The sequence below is a fragment of the Podarcis melisellensis genome, assembly GCF_964234715.1.
Source record: "Podarcis melisellensis genome assembly, chromosome: 10".
NCBI classification, from domain to species: domain Eukaryota; kingdom Metazoa; phylum Chordata; class Lepidosauria; order Squamata; family Lacertidae; genus Podarcis; species Podarcis melisellensis.
In genome coordinates, this window is record NC_138542.1 from 58,259,412 (window position 1) to 58,284,081 (window position 24,670).

The 24,670-nt window shown below is 43.4% G+C and overlaps 1 protein-coding gene and 1 long non-coding RNA gene across 9 annotated transcripts in view; one reads left to right on the forward strand and one right to left on the reverse strand.

Moving 5' to 3' along the window:
- The window catches only part of WNT5B (Wnt family member 5B), a 132,716-nt gene extending 116,519 nt beyond the window's left edge, over nt 1-16,197 (forward strand). For all 7 annotated transcript variants that reach the window (XM_081927263.1, XM_081927264.1, XM_081927267.1 and 4 more), the window contains 2 exons: nt 7,127-7,419; nt 14,645-16,197. In XM_081927263.1, coding sequence (XP_081783389.1) covers nt 7,127-7,419; nt 14,645-15,103 — 752 coding nt within the window. In that variant the 3' untranslated portion in view covers nt 15,104-16,197. The remainder of the gene's footprint in view (nt 1-7,126; nt 7,420-14,644) is intronic.
- LOC309378876 lies at nt 8,266-24,450 on the reverse strand. 2 transcript variants are annotated; one of them, XR_014172237.1, is made up of 3 exons: nt 24,234-24,450; nt 14,629-14,755; nt 8,266-9,789 (listed from the first exon to the last, which is right to left on the reverse strand). It is a non-coding gene; the product is annotated as an uncharacterized lncRNA (long non-coding RNA). The 2 variants fall into 2 exon arrangements; XR_014172238.1 differs by having other exon boundaries at nt 14,624-14,755.
- Nucleotides 24,451-24,670: the final 220 nt, after the last annotated feature.

Below are 24,670 nucleotides of genomic sequence, written 5' to 3' on the forward strand. Positions count from 1 at the left end.
TTGGGGAAATGCACTCTGTACATTGCTCAGAGTCACTGTTACTGGATGTGCTTATCATTATCATTGAAACTGGTTCCATGATTAAGCTCTGGCTGTATCTACACTATTGGGAGGGGTTCTAGAACTTCCCTGGGTATATTATTCAGTTATCCACCTGTTTGGAGGGTCAACACACAGCTGGAACTTGGGGAGGAGAAGCAGGTTGGAGGTCCCATGCTGTGGAATACTCTTACAGCAGAGATTTGGCTGGCATTCCCCTTGTTTTTGACTTTGGGGCGTCTCTCAAAGACGCTGTTTAAGCATAGAGGTATTTGCAGCTGTTTACGTTTTATTTTTGATCAGCCAGTCACCTTAATGATTATCTGCATTTTTTTAAATGGTCTTTTAAGTTTTTATGTTGTACACCAACCTGATATTTTATGATATGGCAGTATAGAAATGCTTTTATAAACAAATAATGCAAGTGAAATCTGCAACCCACTGATCTCTCTTCCTTTAGTTTTCTCTCTGTGTTGTCGGATTACTCAGATAGGGAAGCCTTATTTGGAAATTCCACTTCATTGTCTTACAAAACCCACAGACCATTTGTGCCCTGCTTGCCTTCTCTCATCTCCAAAATATGACATGCAGTCCCTTTGCTTCATTGGGCAAGGAAGGAGGGGAGGCTGAGGAATCCCTTTGCTTTCTTTCTCCATCAGTGGAATCCTGGAACCTGCCCACCATAAGAATATGGGGCATCTCCAGGGTGCCATCTGCCCTGCAGTAAAGAGGTTCATTGACAGGCCATTTCAATACTTGAACTGAGGTGTGAGGTGGAGACATTGTTCCAAACCCTTTTGAAATGCAACCCTCCGCTGGCAAGAAATGGGGAAATCCGGGCTCAGGTTTGATGTGTCCACTGTGAGGATAATAAAGGAAAGGTGTTAAAAACTACAGCCTCCTTTTCTCAGGGTTTTCCCAGAGCTGGAAAAGGCCCCTTGCAAGGCAGCAATATATTCCTTCAGAAATTCTCCTTAACATTCAGAGGAATTGAAGTATGTTTTGAGAAAAGGTGGTTGTCGCCTTTAGAGTATTTATTTCTCACTGATAAACCTCCTCTTTGTAATCAGTTTCCTGGTTTAGGATACCTACATTTGATTGGATGGCTCTCATTGGTTAATTAAACATCAGCAATAATGGGCCACGTTTTAATTTTGAGGATATTTTAGGAAAATGCCGGTTATCTTACAATATCTTTCATTGTTCCCCAATAATTAATAATTAGACTGAAATCCTATAGCAGGGAATAAGCCCTATTAAGCTCAAAGGGAATCACTTCTGCTCTGTGTAGATGTGAGCAGTTAATCACTTACATCCAGATTCCCTTCCAGACAATGAGCTGAAAGTGGATTAAATTCACAACAAAAATGTAGCCAACCCCATAAAACAATGCAACAATATTATAACCTACACACACTTTTTGATTAAAATAATATTTTATGAGTGTGTGTGTATGTATCTGTTTTTCAGTTCTCTTAGCATCTGTAATTTAAATTCAAAATCTACAATGGCTAGGCCACAGATTACAGTGAAACTTCTTGCTGTACTTTCTATTCCCCACAGGGACATTTACAAGTGAATGTTATAAATGTTTACTCTGAAGCAAGTCCCCACTGAGTTCTGTGATTACAGCATACCTAAGATGTTTTCAGAGTCTCTTGTCTCTAATCCCATTGGAGATAAGTAGATCTAAGCATATGATCCTAAGTGCATTTGCTTGGGGATAACTTAAGAGTGAGGCAACAGGGACCAAATGGGCATCAGAGGTCATCTATATTGTTAATTATTCAAATAACATTAAGTTACACAATGTTTTCCTTTAAGTTTCCATAGCTCAGTGGTACAGCATCTGCTTCACATGCAGAGGGTTCCAGGTTCAATCCCTGGCACCTGAAATATCCCCGGATATTTGTGGCCCCGGAGAGCAGCTCTCAGTCAGTGAAGACAATACTGAACTAGAGGGTTGATAGTGTTGAGAGACAATCTCGTGCAGTAGTTAGCATGTTCAACTAGAACTTGGGAGACCAGGATTCAGATGTTCAGCTGTGAAGCTCACTAGGTGAGCTTAGGCCAATCACGGCCTCTTAGCCTAACCTTACCTCTCAGTGTTGTGGATGAAATGGAGATATGGGGAGGGAGAGGCAAGTATGGTTACCTTGAGCTCTTTGAGGGAAAGGTGGGATACAGTAGTGTAATAATAAACAAACAACAATGAAACACGTTTACAATAAATTATACATAAGATTATTGATTAGTTTTATTAATTAAAAATATTTATATACTGATTTTCTCTTGAAATGTCCCAGCTGGTTTACAATAAAAAGTTCCTCATTATTTAATCATAAAAAATACAATAATGCAATTTGATCAGCAGAAACTCTGACTGGCTGAAACAATTCATATAATTCCTGTAAGCTACATGGGATATATGTGCATAGCAGCCAATGCTGATTACCTAGGAATCCGCATAGCAGACTGGGGATTTTTCCAGCAAAATGAATGTGTGTGTGTGTGTGTGTGTGTGTGTAGGGCTGGTACTGTCCATATAAGCCTTATGTAAATTAATGCATGCACATGCATTTTGCAAGCCATTCTTGTATCACAATAGAATCTTGCAAAACCCCTGTGTGTGTGAGTATTTACATACAGTACTTATACGATGTCCTACAACAAGTTCTCAGGGTGGCTCATGCCAAGAAGTAAAACAATTAACAATTCAATAACGGTTGAAAGCAAAGAAGTATAAATACAGCATAAAAAACAGTCATGGAGGATAAGACCAGCTTAAAGTTAGGACTGATTAAAAGACCTGATGAAAATGAAAAGGTATTTGGCTGGTGCCAAAATATCACCAGAGCCAGTGCCTGGTGAGCTTCTTTGAGGAGGGCATTACAGTGGTACCTCGGGTTAAGTACTTAATTCGTTCTGGAGGTCCGTTCTTAACCTGAAACTGTTCTTAACCTGAAGCACCACTTTAGCTAATGGGGCCGCCGCCTCCTCCTCCTGCTGCTGCTGCTGCGCCGCCAGAGCATGATTTCTGTTCTCATCCTGAAGCAAAGTTCTTAACCCGAGGTACTATTTCTGGGTTAGCGGAGTCTGTAACCTGAAGCGTATGTAACCTGAAGCATATGTAACCCGAGGTACCACTGTACTTAGCTGGAGTGGCATCAGGGAAAAGGTGCCACCTTCGATGTCTCACTCAGAAGGGAGTTCTTGGGAAAAGCACATCTGAAGAAGACACTTCCAGAGGAGCACATTCTTTTGCATGCCTCCTCTAGAGATGGTGCGTGAAATAAGGTGCATAATTCTCTGTGGTGAAAATTCTTCTTTAAGAGCTTCGCGTGATTACATGCAACAGGAGCGGGGAACCTTTTTAGTTGTTGTTGTTGTTGAGGGCCACATTCCTTAGGTCAGAACTTTCTAAGCTCTTCATGTTGTTGACACACTTTTTAGACATGCATCATTTTGCGACACAGTAATTCAGTTTTGGAGGGACGCAGGTGGCGCTGTGGGTTAAAGCCTCAGCGCCTATGACTTGCCGATCGAAAGGTTGGCGGTTCGAATCCCTGCGGCGGGGTGCGCTCCCGCTGCTCGGTCCCAGCGCCTGCCAACCTAGCAGTTCGAAAGCACCTCCGGGTGCAAGTAGATAAATAGGGACCGCTTACCAGCGGGAAGGTAAACGGCGTTTCCGTGTGCGGCTCTGGCTCGCCAGAGCAGCAATGTCACGCTGGCCACGTGACCCGGAAGTATCTCCGGACAGCGCTGGCCCCTGGCCTCTTGAGTGAGATGGGCGCACAACCCCAGAGTCTGTCAAGACTGGCCCGTACGGGCAGGGGTACCTTTACCTTTACCTTTAATTCAGTTTTACTAGCAAACCGGAGGTTAGATTAATCCCTTTCCAGCCCTGGGAGGAGTGTGGGGAGCTTTTGTGCGACACACCTACATGCTGCAGCTGATACATTAACGTGTCACAATGCACAGTTTGAAAGGCTCTGCCTTAGGAGTTAATTTGTCAGGGGCCTGGGCCGCATTGCCATTTGTGAACCGGACTGAAACCAGCAGTGGTTGGATACTGAATAAAAAATGAGTTGGGAAACACTTTCTGCCTTCTCTTTTCTCACTCTCTGCTACTCACTTTCCCCACTCTTTTCTTCCTCACCCAGCAGGCTACTGGGGAATTCTTGCCAGACCCAAAGGTCTGAACTGATCTCCTACAGTGGAGTTTTGAAATTAACCCAAGGATTGCAGGTTGCCCACCTGTGACATGTACTCCGCTTGAATGTTGCACCTTGCTTACCTGCTCAAAGAACTTAAAACAGTAAGGAGAGCCCTGCTGTATCCGACCCAAAGCCTGACATTTTCTGTTCAGCACTTTTCTTTCCAGCAGTAGCATTCTGGGGAGCTGACAAAGTAGGATATGAAGGCAGCAGCACTTCCCTCTTGGTTATTCCTGAGAATCTGGTAGTTATGAACACACTGCCTCTTTGTGGCTAATAGCCGTGATAGGAACTCTTTCAAATCCCTGAACAATTTCAGTGTTTATTTTACTTCCAAATATCCCGCAGGACATATTTCTTTCCTTTGCCTTCTTGAGGCGGCTGAGAATGAAGCAGAATGGTAGGAGCCACAATAAAAATGTGACGTGAATACTTACAATTTAGTGTGATTCAGCCACTGCTGGAGGTCTCTTTCAACCAGGGCTGTGTAGTGCCAATAACTGAGCAGATCCACACACTTCCTGGCTTATATGGAGCCCAGCCTGTCCTTTGTTGTATCCAAAGCATGGAGTCAATAAGAGGTCCCAAGGGAAGTCAACTCAAAGGAACAAGGATGAGAGGATGTCTGATGAAGTAAAGGAATCATAAACCATCTGTCTCCCTGCTGTCATTTCTACCCAAAGATACCAAAACCTTGAGTAATCATAAGGCATATCTGAGGGGAGGAGTGACACATTCTCACTCCTTTTAAGATCAGCAAATTCAAACAACAACACACAGCTACAGTGGTTGTTCTGTCCATAGCAACAGCAAAATCCCAATATGGTGCATTCTAGGGTGCATTCTTGGGCTCCAGTACACATACAGAATTATGCACAAGCTGAGATTGCTCCCGTACACAGATAGTGATTCACACACAAAACTTTCCCTAACATTCATCCAGAGCAGCTCCTGCTCATATGGAGCTCTGTGCACAAACACGTAACTTTGGATCTGAATGCTAGTGTCAATATTGAGTAATACTATTATTGTGGGATATTTGCCAACTGGTTTCCTGTTGGAACTGGCAGGAGACGGGGAAGTTAGGATTTGGGGCGAAAATGGGCATGGCGGTGTCAGATCTGGGTGTCAGATGTGTGTTTAAACCCAGATCTGCCACAAATCACATAGACAATGGGCCGTGTGTGTGTGTGTGTGTGTGTGTGTGTGAGAGAGAGAGAGAGAGAGAGAGAGAGAGAGAGAGCGTGCAGATTGAAGGAGCAAGTGTTGCATGAGGGTGGGAGCTGGTTGTTACCCTCTCCTGTGGCATACAAGCTTGGTTCATTTTTCACCACTAGTTTCAGAACCCCCGGGGGGCAGAAAAAAAGCCTGGGGAGAGGGAATAGGGGGATGTAAATATATGGGTTGGTGTGGGGGAGACTTCAGTGTGGCTAGAGTGGTGGATTCAGAGATAGATCCAGGCTCAATCCCCCACCCCTTGAACTACGAAGTTTGGCCTATCTTTCAGTCTAACCTAACTCACAGGGAGAGGGAGGAGAGTACTGTAAGATCGTACTGGAGGAAGCATCTGGACAAAATATATACTAAGCTGGACCAAATCCCTTCCCACTTACTTTCTGTGTGATTTTCACAGATGCACGTAAGCAAATGGATCTGTTGTTGTAAGTTCCTTTGGTTTCGCCCCAAAGGAGCCTGGTGGGGCTTATCATTATCTATAAAGGTTGTCTGTGGAATTGTCTGAAAAGAGGGGAGAGCCCTGCCAGATCAGAGCAAAAGCCCATCTAGTCAAGCATCCCGTTCTTACTGTGGCTAGACAAGTGTGTGTGGGAAGCCCACAAGCAGGACTTGAGTGCAGCAACACTCTTCTAATTTGTGATTCCCAGCAACTGGTAGAAGAGCATAAGAAGAGGCTGCTGAATCGGGCCAAAGGCATCTAATCCCAACACTCTTCTCACAGTGGAAAATGAAACAAGGGACCCTCCAGACATCCTTTTTATTGCTCATTCATGATTATTTATGCTCAGGATGGTATCAGGGCAGTTATACCCAACCCTATTTTCAATACTGCAAAAGCTTTGTGGCAGACATACAGCTTCATTTCCAGTTGGGGCATAGTTTCTTGCTGAAATCCTGTAACTTCTCATGCCACAAATGTTCCAGGGTTTTGTTGTGGTTGTGCTTTAGTACAAGAGTGCCCCTTCAGACGGCAATCATGTGGTAACGTTGGAGAAACATTGCTGAACTACTAATAAAGTGGAATAACTTGTAGACAGTCCAGTATAAATCCACCACCAATTTACTGTTATTTTATCAATGGCATGTTACGGAATACACCTGCAAAACAGAAAAAGGCACCAGTCCAGAGATGCCCCAAAAGAAACTTGACAGTCCTTATATTAGCTCAGGTAGAAATTAATTTTGGGTGGTGTGCTATGCAAATAGTCAATAGAACCCAAATTGAGTTATTTTACCTAGCAGTTGGGGGGATTTTCCTTCAAAGAATAGAGTCTCATCTTCAGATGGTACAAAATTCTGAACTTACATATGTTTTCTCAGAAGACCTACGGGTATAGGGTAGTATATAAATAAAATAATAAAGTAAGCCCTACTACATACGGTACATACAGTGGGACTTACTCCCAGGTAATTGTGTATGATTGCAGATGCACTGAAGGGGTCGGAACTAATAACTGTTGTAGGCGATTCCCACACTGAACTTACTCCCATGGAGAGATGATGCCCTGGACAATGAAATGTGTGAGCAATACAGAACTGCAGAAGCTTGCGTTGTAGTATAAATCCCTAGACCCTCAGTGCCTCTATTAACTGAGATTTGTGTATTTTTGTAACCTTCCCATTTTCTATGCCAGGTAGCCGAGAGACCGCATTCACTTACGCTGTTAGCGCTGCAGGGGTGGTGAATGCCATCAGCCGTGCCTGCCGTGAAGGGGAGCTATCCACCTGCGGTTGCAGCCGGACAGCCCGGCCGAAGGACCTGCCCCGAGACTGGCTTTGGGGCGGATGCGGGGACAATGTGGAATATGGCTACCGTTTCGCCAAGGAATTTGTGGATGCCAGGGAGAGGGAGAGGAACTATGCCAAGGGATCCGAGGAGCAGGCCCGCACACTCATGAACCTACAGAACAACGAGGCCGGCCGCAGAGTAAGATCCTTTTTTAGCACTTTCTCTTGGGGGAAGAGGCAAGTTTAGATTGTGGCCAGTGTGCTGCATTCTTAACAATGAGACCAGTTTATAAGACCCAGCAGTTTATCTGAACCTAATAATAAATGTCGGGACGCGGGTGGCACTGTGGGTAAAACCTCAGTGCCTAGGACTTGCCGATCACATGGTCGGCGGTTCGAATCCCCGTGGCGGGGTGAGCTGTCTTCGGTCCCAGCTCCTGCCCACCTAGCAGTTCGAAAGCACCCCTAAGTGCAAGTAGATAAATAGGTACCGCTTCATAGCGGGAAGGTAAACGGCGTTCCGTGTGCTGCTCTGGTGCCGGTTCGCCAGAGCAGCTTCGTCATACTGGCCACGTGACCCGGAAGTGTCTGCGGACAGCGCTGGCTCCCGGCCTCTAGAGTGAGATGAGCGCACAACCCTAGAGTCTGTCAAGACTGGCCCGTACGGGCAGGGGTACCTTTACCTTTACCTTTACTAATAATAAATGTCAGTAAACAAACCAAAAGCACATAGCTCAAGCACCTGAATACTAATTATTACACTGCCTTTTCCAGTAATCATGGAACCATTCCTGCCTGTCATGCATGTATATCATTAATAATAATTCATAAGAGTAGGAGTGGCAAATATTTATGTCCCACTCTTCTAAAAGGACCTATAAAAATGTGCAAAAAAACCGGGGAAAAATATGTGTTCCTTGGACACTGAGAATTCTCCAACTAGGGTTGGCCTCTGCTTTAATAGCTGCATGGCAGGCAACAGAAGTTCAACAGATGAAGCTTTTCTCCTGGCATGGAGATGGTAAGGTGCCACCTGTTAGGAACATAGGAAGCTGCTATACATTGAGTCAGACCATGGCTCCATCTAGCCCAGTATTGTCTTCACCGACTGGCAGCAGCTCTCCAGGGTTTCAGGCAAGGGTCTCTCATACCTGTACCTGGAGTTGCTGGGGTTGGAACCTGGGGCATTTTGCATGTAAAGGAGATGCTCTCCCACTAAACTATATTCCTTCTTCTGGGGTAAGGGGAATTTCTGTTGAATTTCTGTTGTGAGATGCAATTGTCAACATGTGAATAACTGCAGTTGGATCAGGAGACCTGAACACAGGGCACAAACTCTTATGAGTTGGAAATGTGAAACGAAATAACTCAGAAAATAGAGGGGCCAGGTCTGTTGAATGAAGGCTGTGTATGTGTATCTTCAGGGCTCATGTGTCCAATTTCATCTTCTGATTCATGTTTTCCTGATGCAAGGAAACAACATTTTCTGAGTGCAGTTATTTGGCTGAGAACATGTGTAATATTTTATTTTAAAAAATACATTTTAAAGAAAACATAAAATCTGCTTCTCAGTTTAAAACCTTCTTGGAGCAAACTTCTCAGGCTGATAGCATTCTTTCACCCCCACCCTAGCTAGTGCGTTAATTGTAATAATGAATGATATGTGGAATGCAGTTGCACAAATGACACATGAAGATACGGACTTGTCAGGCTGTCGCTCCACCTAGCCCATTAACATCACTAGTGATGAGTGACTAACTGCCTGTGCCATTTTTGCTATTAATTTTGCTTCTTTCTTTTTTTAAAAGACTCTAGCCGTGTTCTGTTTAATTGTCTCTACACAAGTGAATTTGCCCCCCTCTGTTTTTGCTGGATTGGAGACCAGGTCTTACGGCATGGGGCACCCTTGATCACTAGGGAGCATCTGAGCACTTTCTTTTCCCCTTCCTTGGTGTCTGCAACTCAAGTGATGGAGAACGAATTCTGTCCCACTTCAGTTCTCAGGAAGAGCCATAAGGAGGTGGGATTGGAACTGAATTTGCCTCAGTTTTCGACACAGTCCTGACCCCATCGCTGCTCCACTGCACTCTTGAATTTTTTAGGGCCCCAAACTTTTAGCTTTATTGCCTGTTGTTTGTTTGTCTTTGACGGTTATCTTAGCCTGCCCTTTCCTTCCATCTGTCTCTTTCTCCACTTGGGCTCTCCTTATCTGTCTCCCTTTGGCAGCCCTGCCACGTTGTTTACCCGTTCAACATGTAGTAGACCTCAATCATCAGCCACTCCATCCTGTGCCAAGCAAGGCTGAGAGGAGGCTTGGCTAATTAACCACATAGGAATTAGCCCGTTGATTCCCTTTACATCCCACTTCTTTACAAAGGAAGAATCAGAAAGGAATTTGAGGTGGAGGCCGAAGAGGGACAGATTTTAAACAAATTCCACTTGCAGATTGAGTCCAGTTGGTCTATGTTTCAGGTCCAGACATCTTAGCTTCCTCTGGAAACTTGTACTCTTCACATTGTTTACATAGCTCAGTCAAAATCTTTCTTCAAATGGTCCAGCTCGTAGCTACCTGCATTTCAGCAAAGAAGATACATGAGGAAACCATTTCTTTCTTAGCGCCAAATATCCCCCTTTAATGTAGGCATACAGAGCTGTGCTGGAATCACTTTGAAGCAAGTGCTATTCATCACAGTTAGATTGGTATCCAGGTAATCAATTTAGGATTGCCTGATATAAATAGCAATTGTTTGTCTTTAGAAGAGAGCTTCCATGCCACATCTGGCTCTCAACCCATGTTTTGATTGATTAGACTTCCATGCAGCTCTTGAAGGGAGCTCTTGTTGAAAATTATCGTTAGGTCCAATTAGCTAGGACAGAATCCGCTTAGTCTTAAAATTGGCTCCCATGGGCTTTTTGTACATGACTGAGGAAGGCTGTCATTTAAAGAGACAGTCTGCCAGCATTACATCTGGTTTGGCCTCTAGATAATGGAAGTAGAATGCAGAATTAGGGTTTCTGTCTCATGAACTTCATGGAAAGCAACTTTAAATTCCATAATATCACTCACTCTGGACTTGAGACTGAGGCTCAACCAGCCAAGTCTTATTCAGTGTACATTGGCATTGAGATGGTTTTCACAATCTCAGTCTGGTCATATAGCATAGTTACTGGCACTGCTAGGGAGCCTCACCGTCCCACCTTCCACTGTAAGCGAACTGTGTGCTATTCTTATGTGTGTTTTCCTGCAGCCATCTGCAAAAATGCACATATTTGGGCATGATGTGGAAGTTAAACCTCACACTTGCCTCTTTGCTGTGGCTTTCATTTTATACTTTGGTCCTAGCGGACTCACCTGCCCCTAAAACTCCATATGCTCAGAGTATATAGAGAGCTCATTCTGAAACAGAACAATAGTAAAATATATGCTAGACCTCAACATAAAAGTGAGGGGGTGGAATCCTTTAATAGATGAGGCCCTCCAGAAACATTTGCAGCCATATGGCAAGGCTTTCACATTTGCTGAAGCACCAAGGCCCAAATTAACCTTTAATCCTGTATGGTGGATCTCCTCAGCTGCCAATTCCCCCTCTTCTATTCCCCCCCCCCAATCTCTTTCATTTGCACATTAGTTATTATTACAGTATCTTCCTTTTTTATAATAATAAAGAATGCTGAAATCGTACACATTTTTCAGCTAAGTACTGAAGGATGTGGTGGCAGTGTGTGGGATTACACTTTAATTTGCCTATATGGGGAAAAGGAAGCGTGGCTTCTTCTCTTTTCCTGATAATGACAATTAATTAAAGTCCCCCCCCCCAAAAAAAAAGGTACTGGGGCTTAAGCCTCCCTGGAAGTGACATCCTTGGCTTTTGCTACAGAAGCTCCTCATCCTCATCTCACATGTGCAGGGGCTGTTTGTGGTTGCACAGTGCAAGGGAGCATCATTCTGCACATGCTTAAAGGCACTGAGTTAATGAATTAATCAAATTACTTTTCTTAGTATTATCTATCTATCTATCTTTCTATTTATTTATTTATCTATATATCTATCTATCTATCTATCCATCCAAGGCTCTTCACAATGCTTAATTAATAGCAAGAGCAACAAAAGGACATTGAAATAACAAACAACAAAGGACACCACTGCAGTACGAACAGAAAAACAGAATCCATAATTGCCACCAAACTCCTGCATTCCCCCCAGACCCTCTGGAAAAGATGAATTTTAACAGTGCAGTAAAAACAGAATAGTGATGGAGGCAGGCAAGCTTCTTTGGGCATAGCATTCTGAAAAAAGGTGCTAGAACCGAAAAGGCCTTGTTTCTAGTGCTCAAACCTACCAAACTTCAGAAAGCTAAGGGTTATGTAACAGAACCTCAAGTGTTGACTTGAGCATTCAAGAAATTTGTCCTTTGCGGGAGGACAAGGAGATTTGTATGCTGGTTCTAGACTGTTGAAGGCTTTTAAAGTGAGAACCAGCACCTCACATTAGGCCTACAAATGAATGTTTTAATTTTGCAACCAAAACAGCATTGGAAATTGGTTTCACGACAAAGCAATGGTGAGACCTTGCTCAGATGACACCCTGAATGTACAAAGGCAGGAGGAGAATATGCTTAGGTTTCCTGGCTCTGATACAGCTGTTGGACTGAACTCAACATAAAATAAAAAAATCCAGAAGTATAGCAGAATATTTAGAAAGGAAAGAAAGTTGTTCTATTGCTTTCTTAAGCCAGGAGGCTCATCTCCAAGGCCTATCAATATTTCTTTATATAGCAAAAGAACTCTTTCCAGGCTTGCAAAGCCAGAGTGCTCTGCTGCTGTGCAGCCTTTTGGATGTTCCTTTTTTTGTGCACAGATATTAGTTCCAAACCCACTTGGATTGGGCCCCAAGTGCTTTATCTGCATCACTCACCTATAATTAGAAATTGGTTTGAAGACTGTTTCCATCATCATGGTTCTCTCCATGATGGACTTATCCCACCATAGTTAAGTGGAGCAGATCATAACTTTGCCAGAGAGAGATTGTTTCAGGATGTCTCTGATACTGGCTGAGTTCTCCTCTTTCCTGAGGGAGTTTTTTTTTTTAAGACTCCATGGTATTCTCTCACATTTGGATTGACGTCAATTTTTTTTTTTGTTTTAAAAAGCTGTCATAAAGACTCAAAGTTGAAATACAGATTTTTAAAAGATGCATGGCTACCATGAGTGTAATAGATTTTATTAAGCAGTAAGCATCCAGCAGCTCACCATGAATCTCTCATCTCTGATCTAACACCAGGCAGACACATTGAATTTTGTAACATGCCTTGTAGGTTTTGAGGGGCGGGAGTGTTGTATTAAAACAGACAATTCTGTGGTTCAGGTACTTTATTTCTTTGAAGGTGCTGCTTCACACATCAGCCTTCCAATTAGGTGTACATAAATTACTGGTACAAACAAAACTGTATAATATATTTATAGCAGACCTTACTTTCATGATGGTGGTGCCTCAAGGTAGCGTATGCAGGATTTCTAGGGGTTTTCTCATCTAGTCACTGACCATATATCTTTGGGGAAAGGCATGTGCTTTAAATCTATGGTCTGTATACGGCCTTAGTTTCAGCAGGGTTGTTGTACCATGTACACTCAGAGTACTAAAATGCCTACTAATGGATCCTCTGTGTTATTTAACCATTTGTGGCACATTCATAGCTGGGAGGGAAAGGACCAAGGCATCTTTGTCTGATTACTTGGAGGCATTTTTAACTCACCACAGGTGATCAAGCCAGTGGCTCTTTTCAAGCTTCATGTGCATCATTATCACTCTTCTATATAGGGATATTTTTAATCCACTGAAACTTCCTATCTTGGTCAGTTTGCCTTTTCATAGGAGTTGATTTAACTTTATTCTCAGGTTGGCTTTGTAGGTACAGAATTATCTCAAGGTCATTGTACAGAATATATAGCGGCAAACCTGGGTTTGCACGGTGTATGCTTGATAGAATTGACTCAGATTAATGTATCTGTACATTTTTCCAAATGTATTATTAGTCTCCTTCACACATTACATTTTTAGATGCATGGTGTTTTTTATTATATTAAAAAAACATTACACTAAAAATATAATGATGAAGAAAATACAGTGGGGGAAATCTCTCCTCGTTTAGATCATTGGCTCTGAAGTCCACATTTTCCACAGCAGACTTCAGTTTCAGAGGCATCCAACTTGTGACAGGCATTTTCAGATATTGGAAAACAAGTTCCAGTCAACATGCTTGCACTCAGTTCTGAACCTTGTCTTAACAGCAACTCACACGACATTCTGTAGCCACTGTTACAAAATTCATGGACTGTTATACTCGTTACCAGCTTTTCAAAGCTAGAAAAAAGGAATTCAGTAATGGGAAAATGGGAGTAGACAAGTGACTGACCACCAGGTGGCGAACAAGATGCAAATACATAGTTGCTGCATTCATGTGCTTGTTGGCTTGTGGTGTATATTCTATCTCTCCCAACACCACTCTGGCTAAACTAGACATAAAGGTCGCATGATGCAACTTGGGTTGTGCCAACTTCCTGTAAAAGTATGTTCCCTCACCCACACACAGTCCCATTGTTTGTTCCCTGCAGTTTTACTCCGAGTGGGAGTTGCATCCATTATCTGACAAACATCCATCCGAGAAAAACAACAACAACATGTGGGCAGTTTAAAGCCCTTACAATGCTGCTTACAAGGAATATAAAAATATAATGCACATAATCATATAATACAATCTCACCATTACATTGAATAACCTTTTTACATAGCAACATATTCTAGTAGCAAGACCAGCACCATGCCATTAAAATTAGCTAAAACACTTTAAAGCAATTTGGGGTTCAGTTGGGTGGGTGCACCAAAAAACCTTTAAGAGAAAGTAACTTGAAATAAATGGACCTTCAGAGCCTGTTTGAAGGTCTGTATTGGGGGAGATGTGCACACACAACAGTCCTTGGGAGGGCCAGCAATGAAAAGGCCCTGTCTCAGGTACCTGCCAACCCAATTGATCTTACAGGTGGATCTATGAGTACAATTTCCATAGGTGATCTTGGGGTCTGAGCATTTCTTGTAAGTTGCTCTGATAAGACTTGGATACCCTCTTCCAGGTAACAGAAAATGGACAGGGAGCCACCATGCTTTAAAGTGTTAGATTAGGTTTAGGAAGATGCAGGTTCAAATGCCCATATAGCTGTGATGTTCATTATATCAACCTACCTTACTGGACTGCTGTGAGAATGGGCGCAGTATAAGAAAATAATACTTAATGATGATGATGATGATGTAAGCCCAGTGAGGCTTGCTTCTGTGCATAAGGTTGCACCAGTTACTGCTTATGTTGTGCCAGATTTTTGTGCTGCTTGAACACTTTGTCTGACCCCACCTTACCTTCTTCCTTCCGTAGGCAGTGTACAAGTTGGCTGATGTCTCCTGTAAGTGCCATGGTGTCTCAGGTTCCTGCAGCCTCAAGACCTGTTGGCTGCAGCTGGCTGACTTCCGCAAAGTGGGAGACCTCCTGAAGGAGAAGTACGACAGCGCTGCTGCCATGAGGATCAGCCGCAAGGGCAAGCTGGAGCTAGTGAACAACCGCTTCAATTCGCCTACTCCAGAGGACTTGGTGTACGTCGACCCCAGCCCCGATTACTGCCTGCGCAACGAAACCACGGGCTCCCTGGGCACCAAGGGCCGGCTCTGTAATAAGACCTCGGAGGGTATGGACGGCTGTGAGCTGATGTGCTGTGGCCGAGGCTACGACCAGTTCAAGAGTGTGCAGGTCGAGCGTTGCCACTGCAAGTTTCACTGGTGCTGTTACGTCAAGTGTAAAAAGTGCACAGAGATTGTCGATCAGTACGTCTGTAAATGAAGGGCCCACAAGAGCTACAAATCTATATTATATAAATCTATATAAATCTATTTTATATATTTGTATAAATAAATAGATGGTGATGACGATAATAATTAAAGACATTTATTTAAGAGACTTTTAAAAATCTAAAATGTTTCCATTAGAACAGCTAGATGGTTGGGCTGCTCCTTTGTTATTTAATAGGGGAGCAAAGTGGGGCGGGAGGGGGGAGGTATTTGTTTGCTGGTTCCCTCCCAACCGTGACACAATGCATCCAGGATAAAAGGGATTCTTGAGGGTCCTCGAAAAGGATCTACCTACAGCTCCTTTATCACAAAAGCAGGAGGATGGGATATGTTCCCATTCACCTTGGGTGTGTTCTGTGCCTTTTTTGACACAGCCAAAGGAGTGCCCTCCACGCTCAGGTCGATTTCCAAAAGGACTGTGTGTCATTTTCTGCTTCTTGTCAAAACACACTGTGGGATTCCAAACTACAAGGCAAATTACCTGTTTTAGATATGGGAAGAATGATTCAAAAGGCAGTGTCCGTGCCTGCTGTGGTTGATGTGTGGATTGAAGACAGACTGTTGCACAATGGCAGATGGTCCCCCTGCATCAAGCGGGGGAAGGAAAACATTACCTTTGACCTAGAAGTGCTGCTTTACCCCTGTATATCCTGACAGAAACTCTGGCATCTGATTCTCCTGCATTTTGTGGACTGAAGAAGGGCGGCAGCGGAAGTGGAGGGGGCTCTGCTGAAGCTTTGAAAAGGCAAAACTGTCAGAAGTGGCTTTGCTGGTTGGTGGATTTTCTCTTCTGTGGAAAAAGAATTGTGTGGTGTATTGATCTAACCTCAGGATACATGACAGCTGGTGACTGATCTCTTGGGACTACTTGGATTGTTTTGGGAAAGGGGCTTATTCGGCGTGTCTCTGGACTTGAGAGAAAAACAGGCATGATTCAACACAAAGGATTCGACAAACACAGCACCTCAGTCTCTACGTGGACTCAGATGGTCATGGGTGTCACAAGGGCTTTTTCATCCCCCTTGCCTCTGACCTAGATGTACAGTTTCTCTTTTAACATTAAATATCCCTTGTTCTTGCCCTCTCCCCTTGTTTTTGTGAGCACATTTGTTTTGTGTTGCTGCTAATGCATTTCACAGCACAGGGACTTTCTGCCAAGTTGGACTCCTTCCTGGTTTAAAACTTTTATTGCAGTCAGACCCAATTCTTGTGTTATTTTTTGATATGGTCAAGTCACCAAGAGGTGACATTTCGAAAGAATTATGTCTGTTGCTGGAAGACCGGTTGATTTGTACACTTCCTTGTGTGCTGAGAGCTGGTTTTCACCATCCCAATGAGGAGGGTCATATTGCATTCTGCAAGTTATCTTGTTACCATTGTCTGGCAACAATGTAGCAAGTGCAAGTCATAAGCCAAAAGAAGAATCAAATATTTCCTTAAAACTATTGTCATTGGTTCTGAAATACAGCATTAGGAAGTTCAGGGGAAATTCTGGAACATTACTCCATTCTTTTCTCATATCCACAGATTGGCTAGACTGGATGAAAATGGGCCAGAGCCATTTTTTGTTAAGGCAGAAGTGTGTAGGGAGGATGCCTTAGGAAAACCTAATTGGGGAGGTGAGCAGCTGTATTTTTGCATCAGAGTAAAGAGAATGATGTGGGACGCGGGTGGCGCTGTGGGTAAAACCTCAGTGCCTAGGACTCGCTGATCGTATGGTCGGCGGTTCGAATCCCCACGGCGGGGTGAGCTCCCATCTTTCGGTCCCAGCTCTTGCCCACCTAGCAGTTCGAAAGCACGCCTAAGTGCAAGTAGATAAATAGGTACCGCTTTATAGCGGGAAGGTAAATGGTGTTTCCGTGTGCTGCGCTGGTGCTGGCTCACCAGAGCAGCTTTGTCACACTGGCCACGTGACCCAGAAGTGTCTCTGAACAGCGCTGGCCCCCGGCCTCTTAAGTGAGATGGGCGCACAACCCTAGAGTCAGACACGACTGGCCTGTACGGGCAGGGGTACCTTTACCTTTAAAGAGAATGATAATAGGTGATAATTGCAATAGCCTCCCCCACCCCACCCCATCCTGCAAACACAAAAACCTAATCTGCTGCAATTAGTAAACCAGCAGAACTAGGTGAGAACCTTTCTCCATGAAATCTAGTTTTCCATATGCAAGGGTTGTTGTTGTTGGTATAGAGGAGTACAGACCTTAAAAGCCCACATGTATAGAAGCTATCACAAATGGACTCCACATGTGCTGCTTGCAGGCAGCTTGGGTGGTATTCTCTTGGTATCAGCGATGCTGTGTTTGTCAAGATGGCAATAGAGCAGGGTGAGGGGACTAGGTTGAGGAGAGCTCCAAGGCAGTGGCAGACCTGCAGGCATGAGGGTGCCAACCCCAACCTTGCCACCACCACCTCATCCTGCCCCAACCTTGTCCAAAGGAGCATTACATGGCTGCCATGAGGATGTTGTTGCTTCCACCCCATGAGTCACTGCTGGGCTTTGTGAGTACAGTGGTACCTCGGGTTACAGACGCTTCAGGTTACAGACTCCGCTAACCCAGAAATAGTACCTCGGGTTAAGAACTTTGCTTCAGGATGAGAACAGAAATCACACAATGACGGGGCAGCGGGAGGCCCCATTAGCTAAAGTGGTACCTCAGGTTAAGAACAGTTTCAGATTAAGAACGGACCTCCGGAACGAATTAAGTTTTTAACCAGAGGTACCACTGTACTGTATTAAGCTTGACTCAGCTGCAGGAAAGTTCTGTTTTCTAAAGGCCATGAATCCTGCATGTAGTTTGTCAGTATGACAAACACACATGAGTCTGTTTTGCCATGTGTACACATAGCAAGTAGCTTGAGGCGGACAGGGGCAAAGAGAAATTTTACATCCAATGAAATACATATTTGCATTTGTCATAGGCAATAACATATATGTTGGATCCATACAATTTCCTTATGCTCCCTTGGAAAGGGATCACTCTTATCTGCTCTGCATGCAGAAGGTCTCAGGTTCAGTCTTTGGTATCTCCAGTTAGAGGAGGTCAGGTTGCAGGTGATTTTATTTTTACTTTTTTGCCTTTGACCATTGAAAGCTGCTGCTAGCCAGAGTAGACAGAACTGGGCTCAATGAAGGCCTGGTTCCTATGTTCTATATTGGAACGTTTGCCATGCATGAAATCTTCCTGAGCCGGACTTTAGGCTCAATTAGAGTTCTCCCCCCCCCCAATTAAGCACTAATTATCAAGTATATGTAGTCATCCTACGCCTGATAGCCACCCCGTGGAATACAGGGTCATGAGCAATTGTTGTTTTCTTAACTTCTTTGCCAGTGAGCGATGGATGAAAAATGTTTGTTTTTTCAGTACCTACAGGGGTCATTTGCACTTGAGCAATAGTCAGAAGGCCCAGCCAAAAACTGGAAACAATTACTGACAATATTATTTGCAATACTTGCTTTTTAAAACAACAACTTTTATATTTTTAAAAAACAAATTGCCAATAGAAATATGCAAGAGCCCTGTAAACTAGAGCTCTGTAAAATACAACTCAGGATTTTTACAAGCTCTGTTTTTCTCCAAACATTCTAAGTCATATTTTTTTTACCATTTCTGCTACTAAAGTTGTCAGCAATGCATATATTTCATAGGCAACAGATTTGAAGGGTCTAGAATATATAAGAGGAAGAGCATTCTGCTTGCAAATTAACTTGCTTTAAAACTACTGTTCAGTTTTTAAAAAAAATATTTTAGGGTTTTAAACAAATCATTAATCCATACATTTGTTGGCATCCCAGAGAGCTATTTCTTGGAATACACCAAATGACCCAGATTTATGTTCTTTTTATATAAAATCCAAAGCCAAAGGTACAATAATTCAAAGTGATGAAAGCTGTTTTCCACCCATGGAAAAACTGAGAGGATAATGGCCTGATCTAGCTCCCTTAATAACAAACCAGTAATTGGAACGATCCCCAAATCCCATGAAATCTGTGCGCTACAGATGCTTGGAATACAGCATCCTTTTTTTCTAAAAAAGAAAAACAGTGTTTTGGCTGCCTGAAAGGTGTTTCCTTCCTTCATATCTCTAACCTTTTATTGTGCAATGACTGCATACTATACTGGCTTGTTTCACACACAACACTAAGCCAAACCATGGGTAAGAATGAATATACAGGTGTGCAGATGCTTTCAGTGAAAATTCTGCTGCTTTACTCCTTTCTTATTCCGGCCTGCTGCTCTACCTGAACTAAACATGCTTGGCTTAGCATTACATCTGAATCCAGTCATGTCATCTGTCAGTGTTACATGTGAACTAGGGCACTGTATATTTGTTCTGAGGTCTAGGCTCTTTCTAGATTTTTGGTACAAAGTGATATTTAGATATGCTGGACGATTATGCCCCCGTCTCTCATTCTGGGATATAAAGAAAATCCCTGGAAATTTTGGAGCACAGGAGAGGAGAATGATCTGGAGAATTGTTATCCTTGGGATAGCATACTGTATTCCCATTTCAACCACTAAGAAAACAGCAAGGTGTCTCCTGATAAACCCAGTTTTTTGTATTTCTTAATGGAAAGCGTGAGAAATGCTCAGAGAAAATGAAAGGAGTTTCCAATATTCTGCTAAAAATGGTATTGTTCTTTAAAATGTTATGGATACCCATCTTTCCTCCAAAAAGGACTGGCATTTTCCTTGACAATAACTAGGCTAAACACAGTGACTTGCCCAACAACAGTCTGTAAGCTTGATAGCAGGCAAGATCTGAACAGAGATTTTCCATATCCAGCCTGAAAGTCTAGACACTGTATTACACGTTACATGTTATCTAAATTGCAGTAAGATAGAAAAGACCAGGAGGCACTGTAAAGAACATAGTGTTGACACAATCTGTATCCAAAGGGCCTACACTCGAAAAGTACACATGGATGGGACAAAGGTGAAATGTGAGGGGGAAGGCTTTGATGAAGGACTACCAATGATGGGGGTGGGTGTTGAAAGTTTTAACAGGTAGCACAAGGTGGGTTGATCAGAAAATACTTTGTAAATGAAAAGGTTTTGAAGGGTTTAAAAGAGAGGTGGGACTGGTATTTGTTACTGCACTGCAAAGAAGGGGGAAAGGTGCTTGAAACCAGAGGCGGCCATATAGCTAAGAGGAACAGGTAATTTCTCAAATGGTTGGATAGATAGTTGTAGATTTTAAATAGTGCTCTGGAGTATACCCAGTAAGGCAGAATTGCATATGACTAAATAAGAAGTTTTGAGTTTTTGCACCAAACCAGTCTCTGCTGCTCATACAACAATGGCTGACCATCTTTGCTTATTTGTACCTCACATTCTATATACTGAATTGGGGGCAAGGCATTTCTAAACTGTTTATTCCACTGTTGTGAAATGTCACAACACTATATGCAGATTTATTTGGGATTGCTAGGGGCATGCTGCCAAGGCTGGAGCCCTCTGGCAAATAATTCCATGTGGAACCCACTATGCGTTTGAGAGTGAAGGTCTGCGGTGGGGAAGTCTCCTGCACTTGTTGAGGCTTCCACGATGTTTAGAACCCATATAATAATAGGTTCTAGATCTCCATGAGTTCCCACTGCAAATCTTCACCCTCAAACTCATGGAGGGCTCTACATGGAATAAAGGTGATCCACCATAGGGGGTGGGCCTTGGCAACATGCTCACTCTCCCAATGCTCTCCCTTGCATGTTTCTTTACAGGCAAGTGCAGTAAATACACAAATAGGGCTTCAGGGGTAGGTACCTCTGAGTAAATAGCCTAGGCTCAAACTGGAAAAGTGCTGAGGGAATTATTTGCTAGTAAATCATCTTCCATTTGCCATTATTATCATCCCCTGGCTGTGAGAATGATGTATACTGGATAGAACTATGTTCAGGGCTGTCTCAAATCAATTTGGTATCACAAACATCTGCTCTGGATTGCACTACCTGTGAAGTTTGCTCTCCCAAACCCTTGGACTGTTACAGATGATGTGGTACATTCTTTTGTGACACTCAGCTGCATTGCTGTCCCATTGACTGCTTGGCTTGCTTGAGCAACCCAGTCAATTCTGGCTCATTTTTATTCAATTTTGGTTTGTTTGTTTTGTTTGGCCGTTTTCTGCTTCCGCTGAAAGATCTTGAGCATGTGGAAGATTGGTTTGCCAAACTGCTGATGTAGAAGCTCCAGCTTTATTGCAATACAATAATACAAACACTATAATTTAAGTGTACACCTTATACCTTTAAAGCACATTCAAAGCACATTCTGTCCTTCAAAAAATTATGGGCACTGTAGTTTGCTAATGGTTGCAGGGAATTGTAGCTCTGAGGGGTAAACTACAGTGCCCAGAATTCTTTGAGGGAAAGAATGCACTTTGAATGTGCTATAAACTGTGTACACAGTATTTGTTCAAACTTTAAACGCATATTCTATATATTTAAGATAATGCTATAAAAATGTGTGATCATAGATTTATTTTGTTATTTGATTCTCCACACAGTGTCATCAGTGAAACTGTATGTTGAGAGATACAGAACAGGAAAAATGAACTACTCTTAAACACAATGTATGGTTGGACTATAGAATCACTACCGCAAGATATAGTGATAGCCACTAATTTGGATGACTTTAAAAGAGGATTAGACAAATTAATAGAGGAAAGGGCAACCACTAGCCACTAGCCATGATGCTGTAATAGCTCCAGTATCTGATGCAGTATGCCTCTCAGTGCTAGCTGCTGGGGATCATGGGAGATGGTTAGTGCATTAATTTCTTGCTTGTAGGCTTACCAAGAGTCATCTACTTTGGAACTGTCAGAACAGACCAGAAAGGCTTTTGGGGCGATCTATTTTAACATAGGAAGCTGCCCTACCTGAGTCAGACCATTTGCATACATAGCTCAGTAGTGTCTACAGCAAATGGCAGCAGCTCTCTAGAGTTTCAGAGTGCGGTCTTTTCCAGACCTACTTGGATTCTGTATGCAAAACAGATGCTTCACTGCTGACTGCTGAGCTGTGGCCTATTACATTATTTAATCCAATACATTAAATTCAAGACTTAAATCCTATAAATATCACACACACATGAAGGCAAGTCTTCAGTTTCTGAATAAGTACCTAAGAGAGTCCTCTTTGCTGGAGGTCAGATGTATCAGCTGCCTCTCAAAGTCCCAGTTTGCCATTGGAACCTCACAATCAGGCCACAAAGGCAAGACTGCTCTCCCACGGTTGTTGTTTTTCTATAAAAACAGGACATATTCATTCCTGAAATGCCAATAAACCATTTTTGTTTTAAAGAGCACAGTATTTAAATCCAATTTTATGTTACTATACGAGGTATGATGAATCATGTTTACTAAATCTTTGTGGTTTGCATGGCTTGGCAGGAATGAGGACAACGGCTGTAGAATTCTAAGCATGTTGTCTCATTAGGAAGTACCATTCAATGTAGGGAGATTTAGGATACTTCCAGATGGGGTCTTTATATTGCAAAAGGTCATTCAGATTTGATTGTTTTGTGTGCATAATTTGCATGTTAGCTTCAATGCATTTCCTTTTTTCAGTCATGGTATTTGTTGGTATTCTGCTGTTTGCCATCCACATTAGTGGACTGAACTTGATGGGGTTGGTTTCCCCACCCCAGCCCCATAGCTACTCCTTCTCCATCTTTCACTGCCTTCTTCCAGTCTGGGAATGTATTTTGTACCCATGTGCACACCTTTAAAAACAAACAAACAAACAAAATTAGTGAAAGCGAACAGAAGCAGAATTACCAGTCCTTCATTATTAAGCTTTACAATGGGCAAAATGGAGTTTTATGCTTTTGGGGAGGGATATCAATTTCCATCACTTCGCGCCCCTCCCCTTTTCTTAATATACTGTACTGAGGTTTTGGGCAAGAGTGATATAGCTATATTCCTCCAGTAATTTGGTAGAGGCATGTGAAAATACTGTATTTAAAATGTGCAATAGGCTCCCATAACATTGAACAGCACAAGCACACATTCCGTCACCCAAAAAAACCACAGCAGCTTTGAAATACTGAAACAAGAGGTCTTATGCAAGCAATATCAATACTAAATATAGATATTTTAAATTTTTGTGAAGTAATTTCCCATATGTAGTGTGTGGATGAAGAGCAAGGTTGCTGAAATTTGGATGTGGCAATCAGTGGAAATTGGTCTCATTTGGTCTTGGGACTGCCTGTCTGAAAGCATAATTACTGCCTGGTAAGGATTACAATCTTCTAGTGCAACATTACACATATCTACTCTTGACACGCTCAAGGTCGCTCACAGCATGTGCAGTTTTGCACCTTAATCTCACATCATTGCAACATCCACAGTTGGACAATACTACTTACTGGGACGCAGGTGGCGCTGTGGGTAAAAGCCTCAGCGCCTAGGGCTTGCCGATCGAAAGGTCGGCGGTTCAAATCCCCGCAGCGGGGTGCGCTCCCGTTGCTCGGTCCCAGCGCCTGCCAACCTAGCAGTTCGAAAGCACCCTCAGGTGCAAGTAGATAAATAGGGACCGCTTTCTAGCGGGAAGGTAAACGGCGTTTCCGTGTGCAGCTCTGGCTCGCCACGCTGGCCACGTGACCCGGAAGTGTCTTCGGACAGCGCTGGCCCCTGGCCTCTTAAGTGAGATGGGCGCACAACCCCAGAGTCTGGCAAGACTGGCCTGTACGGGCAGGGGTACCTTTACCTTTACCTTACTTACTGGGACAAAACAAAAAATATTGACGACGGTGTGGCAAACTTTTGAGTCCTCCAGAACTCTTCACTGGGCAAAGTTATTACACAAAGCAGAGAAGTGTGTGTGCCTGATGACAAGTTCTGGAGGACTCGGAAGGTTGCGATACTTTTGTGACATTTTGGCTACTCCCTCCAAAAGCATCGCTCAGCTGATTTGGAGGGGGCCGCCAATAGGGCTACCTTTGCTTTTTATATTCTTTAGACCCCAGCATTGTCATGACTGCAAGGAAAAAGTAGGAGTCTCCTGCTGCTGCTCTAAACAACATTTACTTGGGAAAGAAAGTAATAAAATTAAACACAAGCTTTGGCAACCATGTACATTGCTGGCCTCAAGCTATATACATACTGTACAGTGATATACACACTTTTCTTATCAAGGAGGATATATTATACAGTAATAGGGACCAGTATTGCCACTTTCCCCTTCCTCTGTCGCTGCCCTGAGGCCCTTCCCACTCCTCCTTTTGGAACCTCGCCGCCTTCCTCGTACTTTGAACTCAACAAACCGCGCGAGCGCGCCGTTGAAAAACAACCGCCGCCTGAGCAACGGCCCCGCGCGACTCCGCTCCTTCCGTAAGCAGCGCTCACCCATTACGCACTTTGCGCCGCGGCCGCCGAGCCAGAACTAACGCCTGGCGCGAAAGGACGCTTTAAGAGCCCGCGACCTACTTTCCTACCAATGCGGAGGCGGCGCCTTCGGTTTCGGCAGGGTCACGCGCTCAAGCCGCCCGCCTCCGGGAAAACTACACGTCCCAGGGTGCCCTTGGGCTGAGCCTCCCCGCCCCTCCTCCCCCGAGCACGT